The sequence below is a fragment of the Zeus faber genome (assembly GCF_960531495.2).
Source record: "Zeus faber genome assembly, chromosome: 6".
NCBI classification, from domain to species: domain Eukaryota; kingdom Metazoa; phylum Chordata; class Actinopteri; order Zeiformes; family Zeidae; genus Zeus; species Zeus faber.
In genome coordinates, this window is record NC_137201.1 from 26,571,552 (window position 1) to 26,583,850 (window position 12,299).

Consider the following 12,299-nt stretch of genomic DNA (forward strand, 5'->3'; position numbering starts at 1 on the left):
ATCCTGTTAGTGTAATGCAAACAAGTGACAAAAAACAAAAAAACAAAAAAAAGAAACGACTGCTCCACTTAAAGAACCTCAGTCAACTAACTGTTTCTGACTGAAGATTCGATTGGTCGACCATCGGGGGGCAGCCCTAATCTTAAGCAGCTTTAAACTATGCATGCTTCTTAGTTATAGGAATGGGCATGATTAGTTGACTAATCGATTAGGTGACTCGGGCTGTGACCTGACTATTGATTTTATTATTATTATTTGTTAAAAAAAATGTTAACATAACTTTTCCACCAAACTCTAATAAGTGTAGCACAGGCGGCCCGTTATAACAGCAGTGGACAGCTGGGTGGGTGGAGCGGAGAGACAGAAACAACCTGCAAGTAAACAGCGAAGAAAGTGCTTGTAAATAAGCGAACGATGGCGGCGAGACGGAAGGAAGCGTGGCGTTATTTTACCCAATCTGAGGACAAAGCAGAGAGCACGTTGCGCGGGATGAAGCTGTCTTACCACGGTTCTACGGTGTGATGCGGAGTCATTTGCCACTTCGGCACAAAGGATTAAACTGAGAGGCAAAAGTAGACGGACAACAGAAGCGAGTGTGAACAAATGTGGCGGAAATTAGTCATTGGATGGATGATTAACAACATTTGCCTGTTTGGTCAGGGGAGGCCGATCGATTATTATCTTAATACCCACGGTTCAGGTATATTGAAAAGTAAGGGGTTTTCCGAACAGTTCGATAACATTGCGTGTGCTGTTGCACCCATAGTTGTTACGTGTGGTGAATCGTCTATTGTATATGTTGGGGACATCACAGCTGGTCGACTTATCGACTGAAATCCTTGTTAGTCATCAACCACTAAAAAAATGAAAATGCCCATCGCTACTTAGTTATAAACAATATTCCTTTTATCCAGTAATATCCATAAGTCAAACGAGAAACAACTCAAAAAACCAGAACTTCAGCATGTTCCACATTTGATTAAATTAAGGCCGGTTAGGTATGGTTAAGGTTTTCGAAATCTCTTTTACTGAGCTCATATTGGGACAAATTTGCTGAAATGTCTCAATTCTAGAAGAAAAAGGTCTTTAAGTTTTTTCCTCTATACATGTTTGTGATCAACATACTAAATGAATTAACAACAAATATTAACAGGTGGAGCCATAGGCAAAAACTTGAAAGAAATCTGAACAGCTGAAACACTTGTTCATGGTCAAATAAATAAATAAATAAATAAATAAATAAATAAATAAATAAATAAATCAGGAGCGGCTTCTTAAAATACTAATTTCTCCCTTTACGGAATAAGTCATAACGAACAGGATAATTAACTGTCCAGTCCTTACAGACCTGTAATGGATGTAATTGGCCACTTTGCTTGTTCCTTCACTTTTCATGGCAGCCAGGTTCCCTCTTGACTGCCCTGGGAAGAACAGCAACGCCCCAGACTGTGCGTCTTCGTCCCATGACTAAATGTATAGTAGAACCAGATCGACTTACCACGAGGGACCGCGCGTGTTTAGGGAAATTACGCTGATACACAACCTGGGGATGGTGACCTTATACCCCTTTGGTTGTTTCATATCTCAAACATAAAGGCGATCTTACTTCAAGCAACGAAAATAAACATGCAAGTATTAGATGAGATGAATTGGACAATAAGAGTCACGCTGGTGGAGTTTTTTGATGGCTCAACCCATTGCAAAAAACAAGATGTACCGCAGTATCACTGGTTAATATTTTGTAAAAAAATAAGAGTTACCGAATCACAACTGCAAAAGCTCCCTTTAAATGTTTGAAAAGCTAACACTGGCATTTGGCAAGAGAATGAACCTTGACATGATAACCTCAATCATCTTTTTTATTCCATTTATCTTTGATATTTTTTCTTCAGCTTTTTAGATGTTGTAAAGCACCTAATACCGACACTCACGAAACACTATTTATGTTTTATTCAATCAATTCTGTTCAACAGGGTGGGATGTACAAATGTTTCATTTTAAAGGAAACCGTAAATTCAACTTTTAATCCGAAAAAAATATAAATAAAAATCATGAAACATTTTCCGGACCAAGGCTACCCGGGCGAGTTTAAATTCTACCTTGGAGAGTCCAGGTGATCGTATGCTCTTGGGTGGGTCACCATCAGATCTCGCAGCATCCCTTATTGTTCAGTGACCACTGAGCACTCGGTCCCTCTGACCTGTCGCTCCTCAATCGGGGGAAGTTTAGGATTGCTTGGCCGTGGAGCGGAGGCTGGACCCCGGCCTGTGGCCCCTGGGTTCAGGGTAGATGGTTCTGAAAGTCAAGTTGATCCTTGGGCCTCGATCGTGGTACTCTTTGGCCACCTGATGCTGTTGCGGGACAGATAAGGACAAGCACATGGATTAAACGGATGAGTTAGTTCCAGAACTTTAGAGAGACAATGTCTGCTTCACCAGTCTCTACCTGCGGTCCCCTGCTGTCCAAAAAAACAAAACAAAAAAAAAAACAGAAATCCTAAGAACAAAGACTCCACTCTGTAAACGCTGTGGCTCTCCATGCGTTCTGGGCTGCGGTAGAAGAAACATGGCGGTGCAACACGGCCGCCTCCGCAAAGCGTGGCCGCGCCCCATGTAGATGAAAGCGGCTCATTCGAAGGTAACCAAAACACAACCATTCTTATTTTCATGTGATTATACACTGATTAAAACATACTTGTGAATATTATATTATATTACGTATTTTGTATTGACAGACCCAAACAAAGGGCAGATTAAAAATGGAAACCACATGGGAAATGGGAGCAGTTCTAATAACACTTGAAGGATTTGTGTTTTTTTCCACACGTCACTGCCTCAACAAGAGAATGTTGCAATGTCACATGGTTCGAGCAACAACACGCGCACGCTCACACTCTCACACACTCACACACACACACACACACACACACACACACACACACACACACACACACACACACACACACACACACACACACACACACACACACACACACACACAGCTGTCAAACATCTTAATGACACAAAGATGACCCATTGCAAAAACAAGGCTCCTCTGGGAGGCCAGACACACACACACACACACACACACACACACACACACACTTCATGAGATAAACTGACAAGCACAGACGAGAGCCCCCCCCCCATTATTCATACTTTCTACAGTATTTTGAACCCTAAACGCCAGATAAGGACAGGGGTCTCTCTCTCTCCCCTGTTGCTGCACACACAGATCAATGTTCAGTCCAGCAGTTTTGTTTTTTTCCAGTCCCAGTTTATGTTTTTGTTTTCGGATATTTTGGGGCCAGGGAAGGTTTATGGAACATGCAGGCTCTCATTCAATCCCTCCTTCTCCTTTAACCCTGCTTCCATTTTGAACACACAGTTGGACACAGAGGTTACACATACAGTTGCACAGAGGAATGCTCAATGTACACCCCCCCCCCAACGATCTATTTACGCACGTGGGAGTGGAATGGGTTCAAATTTAAAATAAATATTGCTCTAGAAACTGCTGCTACAGGGCACTTTTGGCATACATTTCTTTGAATTGTTTTTTGCTTCATAGCGCAAACAGGTTCACCCAGTTACTACTTATTAAAACATGTGGGTTCTAGAATGTAAACAAGGTCACACTTCCTGTGACACTTCCACTCTTTTCTCTTCTCTCTATCGTCCTCTGCTCCACTGGATTTTGTAACAGGTGTTTGGTTCACAAGCAAGCTTCTTCAATCGTCGGGGTTAACATTTTGCCAAAATAGGACAAAAAGAAATGGCCTAAAAAAAATTCTGAATCACTAGAAAGCAAATATAGCGCTTTTCTTTCCGCTTCCCAGTATCCTCCACCCATTTTGCACACCAAAAACGTCAAAACAAATACTAATAGTTTTCGGGACTCTAGGATACTAATCTCTTCAGGCACCAACATTGACAGGCAAGCACAAATATTTAAAATCCAATCATTTCAAACGTCCCGGAATGAGAATGTGGTGATGAGGTGAGGTGGACTGTGGTAAAACCAGGGGAGTTAAACCGACAGAACAGCTCTTTTTCTGGCAACTGTTCTTTCAGGAGGAAGGGAACATTTTCGGGGAGACTCAGCGAGAGTCGCCATAAAACACCTCTGACCTTCTCTGGTTCTGTAGAAGTAGACAGTATCTGCTCTACAGGGGCGGCTGTGGATAGTTTTTACATGCACACACAAGGCTGACTTTGCAGACTGACTCCAAAAAGACCCGATATAACATTACATATAATAAATTAATAAGTGATCATATGCTTTTCACTTTTGAGGAATGATACTGTACTTTTCAGCATCTCAAAACTATAGTTAAGCCTTTTTCTTCAGTATTTTGATGATGTTTCATCCGTTTTAGGTTGATTGTTTTTATGTATCTGCTGTTTGTTCAAACTGTAAATCAACACCATTTTCTCAGGTTGCCGAAGAATTTAGCATTTTTGAATTTTGACAGACAGACAGACACAGAGAGAGCAAGAGAGAGAGAGAGAGAGAGAGAGAGAGAGAGAGACATGGTATTGGGATTGATTGGTGGAGCATACCTGCCAATCATCCTGCGTGGCACCTTCCATTATTAGGAGTGTTCCGTGACTCAGGGGAACGCGCACTCTCGGCACGTAGGTATAGTCCCCATTCTCCTCCTGATACATAGACACATAGGCATGTACACAGACATGAACACATTTGCGCACACCCACTTGTTTAGTTTGTAACCCCACCCCAAACACCACATCCAACATCTTCCCCGCTCCTCACCGGTGGGGGCTTCTTGCGAAGGCTGAACACCCGGGTGTCCCCCAGGCTCAGGGATGCGATGGTGGGTGCGGGCCCCAGCGAGGCCTCGTCGTCGCTGTGCCAGCCGATGCTGTCCTTGCAGTCCCGGTACAGGTTACATAGCAGTGAGTCGAAGCTTTGCCCGCAAGCCCCCTCAACCGCCCCACGGAGGGTCAAGAGCAATGGATGCCACTTTATAAGAAGAAAAAATAATCTTTATGGGGGAGGGGGGGTATTAAAGGGGAATACTGCAGCAAAGCAATATTTAACTCATTTAGCAGACCAAGGCATAACTGTCTCAGTCTTCTTTTGTGGCTGGCCAATGTAATCTCTGAATAAGGAACAGCAGCAGCTGGAGCAAAAAGGGGATTCATCAGACTACACACATCAAACTGACGGTAGAACTACACCAGGCGCATTAGTGTAGCGTACGGGCGCGGCACGCCCTAAGTGCACGCTTCCTATTAAATCCATGTTAATCCACTGTTGGAGATACACTGCCTATGTTACCCTCGTGGGGTCCGGTGGCATTTCTCTATTTTTTTGCGCCAGGGGTGCCTTTTTCTTTTCTCAACTGCGCACGGCACATATGTAATACATATATGGATTAAAAAACATATATGTAATATGGAAAAGTAATGCAATACAATACCACAGTACCGATGTCCCACTGACCAATTTCAACAATTAACAGTTGTAGCTCACAATTCAGTTATATTAAAAGTTATTAGTAATAAGAAAAAATCACAAAGATTGTTTCATATTTTTCACAAAATAACTAATACAAGCATTGGTGGTATTTCAGACATAAAACTTATTATCAAACTGTTGGTCAAAAAATATTTAAATCGATGTTGTTTTCAATATTCCCCCTCTCTCTACGACAACATAGACGCGTCTGGGACGCTTCACCTCTTAGCCAGTGCAGCCAGGAAAAAAACATGCTCAGCCCCACACCCGTACGCTGCGCCAACGCGGCTGGTGTAGTTCTACCATGATGCATACTGTGAAGCCACAAAGAACTGCAATGGGTTAGTTTGCTTGCTAGCTTGCTAACGTAGTGGGAAGCCACGGTAAGCAGAGTTTAGGGCTACATGGGTAAACTCTCTACATGAAGAGAGCTGAGCTTATTCTTATCTTGTATGTAGCAACCCTTCTAGGGACCCAGGAAAGAAAGGTGTGTTGGTCTAACCTGTGAGTTTGCTGCCATGGTGGAGCGAGAATAGGTGTAGGGCAACTCTCCAAACCAACAGGTTAATCTGGGCTCCTCGTAGGCCTCGCCTGCACAAGCGTACACAACACACACACACACACACACACACACACACACACACACACACACACACACACACACACACACACACACACACACACACACACACACACACACACACACACACACACACAATTCTGAAACTGTGAAGATTTGTACGTTTCTTGGTTTGTATACATACCATGCATGCAGCACCCACAGACACACGCCACACTCTTCAGAACCTAAAATATACATCTCTCTCTATTGTACCAATAACTGGGTCATGGAATTTTGAGTTTTACATATAGAACAAATCATTCCACATTTGTGGCCCTGTGAGAATGTTTCTACAGAGACTGCATAGGGCTGGGCGATTAATCAAATTTCATTTTCAATTACGATTATGAAAACAAGATAATCAAGATAAATTGATTATTGTGCATGATTATTCCATTTTGCCATGATAATCTCGTTTTGTCTTGTGTTATAAATGCAGCGCACCCCTTTCCTTCACAGCGGTGTGCCCCCCCTAAACTCAATCTCAGTCAGGCTGTTGTAGCACATGTGCGCCGGTGGTCTAACCGTACCATGTATAATCACAGAGGGCAGATTCAGGAAATTTTCAGACTGTCCTCAGACGACAATGATAGTTATATAATTTTTTTCAATGTATATAATATATATTATATATTTATTTCTCATTATTTTACATTTATTTTTTAATTTGTTTTTCAGCTGAATTATATTTAAAGTTCAAGAAAAGCCACTGTTAAAATGACTTTTTTTTTCTTTTTAGTTCAATAAATGCATGATATTTCCAAAGTCAAATAATTGTGAAATAATCGTGAAAAACAGTGAAAATGTATTTTTTTCCCAGCCCCTGTCTCTCTGGGAACAGCAAAACATCTTCCAAGAACTAGTTCTTTGCCATTAAAGTGTTTTGGCAAAAGCCCCCATTTGTACAAGGACACAGTGAAACCCAAACACCACGTCTGGTCGTCAGCTGGGACCCCGAGGTTCACAGTTACACCACGTGGGATTTCATTTATCTACTCAGTAAAAGCTTGACCCGTCCCTATAAATAGACGCTATCGTAAAAGATCAACAAAAAAGTGGCTATTTAGAGCCCTGAGGAAAAAGTGACTCGACATGTGGTGGAGGGCAAGGAAAGAAGGCAGGACTGACGAGAGACAGAAAGAGAGGCAGACAGAAGAGGAATCGAAGAGACAGTCCCATGGTCAGACAGTGGCAGAGAGAAAGTGTGTGTGGGGGGGTAACACTACACCCCATCCTCAAACTTTCTTCTTGACCATCTTATCAGATTGACCGTTTTGTTGAAATATTCTGGAGAGGGAAGCAGTGTGCTATACCTCCGCCTCTTGCCGCTATGTGTTTAGAAAGACGTGTCGTCATCTGTCTGCTGCCTGTTTTTTGTCTCTCAATAGAATGAAAGTGCGGCCAGCTTAAAACATAAAAGCGTGAGTCCCAATACACTCACAATTAATTAGGTTCGTTGTCAGGAGGTGCCATGAAAATTATTCTTTCCAGGCCTGGGTGGTTCAGTACAATCCAAATTTTATATCACAGTTCAGTTGATATTTAATGGTACGGTGTGTATCACAGTATGTTATTTTTTCTCTTCATTTCTTTACAATCTGCTCAAAAATATGACGGTACTCAGAAAATAAAAAAAATAAAAAAATAAATTGGTTTAACAGGGCACAATTTATATTTAACTTAGCTTATAAAATTTCAATTAAATCAAAATTAAAAGCTTATAAGTACCTGTGTACAATATGTACCTATATCCCTTCCCCCTGTTTGTGTGACTCTGGTACCCACCTTGCCTGTAGTTGGTTTTCTGGGACCAGGGCAGCTCTGATAGCAGCTTGCTGAACATCCAGTCAGCCTCCTCAGTGGCCAGGAACCCACATATTAGACGCAGCCTTTGGATACGAGCAAACACACAGGTGAATGGATGGACACAAACACACAGATAAATTCAAGCACATATACACCCACACGCTTGCAAACAGAGACACAACTAAACAGTCATCAAAACAGGTGCAATATGTGATATGTGTTTACTGGCAAGGAAATTCTCGACTAACTAGACTGCTGACTCTTAAAATACAACTTTCCTTTCAACTTTTCAAAGTGTCGACCAAAGTGTCTCACCAGTAACATTCTTGTGTAGATCAGTAAACCAACTGATTGTTCACGAGTTAAAGAGCCTTGTAGTTTGTAATATATTGACACGATTATTTTACAACAACAATTTTAAAAATAAAGTGTCCCCAAATGGAGTAGAACGTCTAACTGTGACAGATGTGGAAGTATTTGAAGTCCCCTGAGCTCCACAGAGAGTAGAGAGCCTGATCCTGGAGGTTCTTGTGACTTGTCATACCCGCCATTGCACTACTTGGCTCTAAATAAACTCCCACACACAAAAACTTAAATCTCTTCAACATCTAGAACAATGCCGATCCCAAGAGAAAGGGTGTTCAGCTTTGCTTAAAGGCATCATGGCAGTGATGATCATCACAACAGATACAATTTGATCCAGTTTCAGGTCAGAAGCTTGAGACTGTGTTGGAATTAAAACCAGCATTCAATAACTTATCTGTTTATTTAATACTTATTACTGATTATTGCTCATTTATTTATTTACTTTGTATTAATATTGTTTACTACACATTTAATTATGTAGCTATTCTCCTTAAAACACCTTTTTTTCCTCAGGGATATCTTTAGGTTACAGTGGGTCCTGACATACAAGAGTAATGACTGCCACCTAGTGGGTTTGACTCCACAACAACAAAATGCATCGTGGTGAGATTTTGGTAACCCTGCATTACATTACTTAGCAATGTCCACACACTTTCAAGTCAATTCAATTGCATTTGTGTTGCCCTTTATTATCAAGAAGTTTGGTTCCACCTCCCACACAAGCACCGGCTCTCGTCTGCAAGCTCCACTCCCAGGCCTGGCTCCAGGAGGGGGCCCCGGTCTCCCAAGTCCGGGCGAGGTTCTTCCAACCGTCTGAGGTCTTTTCATTAGGGTCTCCTGATTGTTATTTGTCTGGCCCCTCACCTGAGGCGACCCTACCAGGCGCCAGACAGCAAAACCCCCAGGTTCATTGGGGCACACAAACCCCTCCACCACGTTAAGGTTCTGATTCCCAGGAAAGGAATTTGGTCCCTATACAAACGAAGCGAGGGCCACATTGTGTCCAGTTTGGGGGGTTGAGGGGTGGCAACTTTTTTGTTATTCTATGTCTAATGATATTTTACATTTCTGTGTCTTTTGAGGAGTATTACAAATCCTATTTTGGTTTCTTTGTAATAGCAATTGCTTTGATGGAAGTTTTAATTGAAAGACTGTACCCACCTGGACACACCAGAGGGTCCACAGCTGATGTCATGGTCCCCTGTCTGTCTGTGAAATAATAACACACAATAATCAGAGAATACCGCGGATGTAGAAATTATGGCTTTCACAATCAAATTTCATCCATAAAAAAAATTGTCTAAATATTATAGGTGGTTTGTTTGAATCTTCCATCTGCAATTTTCTTTCTCATTTTATAAATGAAGCAGAAAATCTTTCATCCATTTTGAGGCATGGAAAATAGTGTTCTGTTGATCTAAGAGAATTTATAATTTTATACAGATCTGCACTGTATCAGGTCTCAGCTATGTAGTAATTCTGGTCAAACTCTGCATGACCAAAAATAAGAAATTTACATTTATTTTACACCAGGGAACAGAGATGATGTCTTCCAACAACACCTGTCTTAATATGTCACTAAAACTTTAACAATGGCAGCAAGAAGTGTGGATATGTGGGTTATGAGGAGAGGAATATATTTCAACAGGTAACTTACTCAATCAACTTCTCTGGTGGAATTTCTCTGATTGGCTGCGATGAGGAGATGGGAGAATGGCATAGAGGTTAAGACACATTAACTCAATCTCCATAGTACTTCCTTCACTTGTTTAGTGCTGTCACTCCACCTTGGCGGGCTGATGAAACTCAAAAGCTCGCTGTAATCCACCCCCCCAGGAGGCTGGAGGAGGGTTCACACTTTGGGGTTGTGGGTTTCTAGGCACCACTCCAGCTGTAAATGTATATTTTTGCAGAGATTAATAAGATTAGAAGGTAGAGGCTGGTGACTTTCATGTACTTGAGCTACATTTTCACTTTGTACAATTTTAAAGCTAGTGATGTAATTTTCCCCAATTTACTTATAGGCAGCCTGTACTTGTTACATTTTAAAATATGTTTTTGTTTTTAGTTCAGACCCATTCCAGAATCAAGTAAGAACTTTAACCACGGCCCAATAGCACTTGCCCTACGCTTTGTTGAATCAAAGGGGATTGTGTTTCGAAGCTGTGTGTGTTGCAGAACATACCTGCTGGTTTGGGGGGCTTGGGCAGCGGTTTGGCCCACGAGCCCTGGACTCTTGCACGCTGACGCTTATCAGACATCACTGATACATCTATGGTGGATATAGTTTTCGTAGCGATTTAGCACTGACGATAACAGTCAAGGCAAGGACTAAAGGACTAAAGCAAGGACTAAAGCAGTTATCGACATTTTACTTTCAACTCAATTATTTATCTTATAACAGCTTAAATGTTTTCTCTTCTATAGACATAAATAAAACGAAAAACGCTGTTGTTTTGTTAATGTCATAGTATCTAATTTCCTAGTTTGACACGGTTGCATTTAATTTACAATGTCATAACCAACTCAAGTCAAAACACACCCGTCTAAGCGTGCCTCCATTGGGTGTCATCGAAAAATAACCCCTACCCGGAACAATGACATTGGTGTACAGTTCCTACCGAGCGTCACGTAAAAAGAGTAAACTTTACCCCCAATTCGGTCCCCAAATTCGGTCCCTTTCGTTTTGGGGAAAAAGTATTTTTGAAGTGTTGGGGATGTGAAGCAAAAGAAAAAAGCGCCATTCACAGCTAAATGTCGACTGCCGAGGCGAAGGGAAAACAAACCGCACCTGCTCTCGGTTCAGTTGCGGGAGGCACCGCGTCCCCTCTGTCGTCACTTCCTGTTTACATGTGACGCAATCAAGCAGCTGGTTCCTCGCTCTTGGTTGGTCATTATTTGGGTTTATTTATGAGGAAAGTAAATTAAACTGTAAAATTCTGATTCTGATTTAATAAGTCTCTGACAACAATGAGAAATTAATACTGGTATCAGGGTGTAATGATTTATAGGAATGGTTTAAAAGAAGGTGTCTACCATAAGTGTGTGCCATTGATTTTCAGGCCATCTTCATGCATTTTAGAAATACACCACTTTTTTTTTTTTAAATTATTTTATTAACAAAGTAGAAATACAAGTTACATCAGAAATACAAATGGAACACAGCGCATTCAACATTATAACTACTGAGAAGTACATAAAAGCCGATTTACACTTGAAAAATATACATCTTCACATAGCCCCTTAGGTTGAATCTACCTTCTGACGGGAGGTAAAATTCTTGCCGGACACGCCAGAGAAACTCCTCCTCCGGTGATCTTTGGAAAAAGCTAGACAGCCAGTAGTGTGAAAGTACAGTCGAGCGATGACTAAAGTCATTGTTTTATCAGTGATTACATACCAAATAGAGCAGAAATGCACTTTAGATGGCAACAGCAGCATGGGGACGGACTTCTGTACACACAGGACTCTTGCTAAATCTGACCAATACTAGTGTGAATGCATACGGCAGCAAGGCACTGATGTTCAATCCAAAAATACATTTGTCAGAAAAAAAAAAAAAAAAAAAAGAAAAAAAAAAAAAAATCGAATCCCTGGTTTGGAACAACCATGAACTACATCAGTGTAACAAACCCACCTCATTTATTACTGTAAATATAAGAACACACATTCAGAAAAAAAGACAAAACACAATAATTCAGCTAAACTGCCACCACCAATTGCAACCACTGCTTACAACAGCAGATTAAATATAGATGACCGGTGTTTTGTTTTAATAATTTCACCATCATTGTCTGAGCTTAGAAAATACTTCCTGTGCCGATATCAATGAGTACAAATCCTATTCTACTTGTGACAAATTAAACTTCAAATTGCCCCCCCAGTAGAAAGTCATACATGTTCTGAGACACAAAGGAAAAGTTGTAAAATCTTTGGAAACGCTTGAGGGTCATTTGTGTATAAACACTTGACTGGAACACAACACAACACTTACAAGTGTTGTGACAGGGGAGACACACAC

General features: G+C 41.3%; 1 protein-coding gene across 2 annotated transcripts; it reads right to left on the reverse strand.

Annotated features, from left to right (window-relative positions):
- Positions 1–1,932: 1,932 nt before the first annotated feature.
- Positions 1,933–11,093, reverse strand: alkbh3 (alkB homolog 3, alpha-ketoglutarate dependent dioxygenase). 2 transcript variants are annotated; one of them, XM_080002019.1, is made up of 10 exons: positions 11,070–11,093; positions 10,464–10,550; positions 10,066–10,169; positions 9,936–9,970; positions 9,440–9,487; positions 7,892–7,995; positions 5,987–6,075; positions 4,777–4,986; positions 4,563–4,661; positions 1,933–2,351 (listed from the first exon to the last, which is right to left on the reverse strand). In XM_080002019.1, the coding sequence occupies exons 2-10, from the start codon at positions 10,537–10,539 to the stop codon at positions 2,226–2,228; spliced, it is 891 nt and encodes a 296-aa protein (XP_079858145.1). In that variant the 5' UTR covers positions 10,540–10,550; positions 11,070–11,093; the 3' UTR covers positions 1,933–2,225. The 2 variants fall into 2 exon arrangements, with proteins under 2 accessions (XP_079858145.1, XP_079858144.1); XM_080002018.1 differs by having other exon boundaries at positions 10,930–11,093.
- Positions 11,094–12,299: the final 1,206 nt, after the last annotated feature.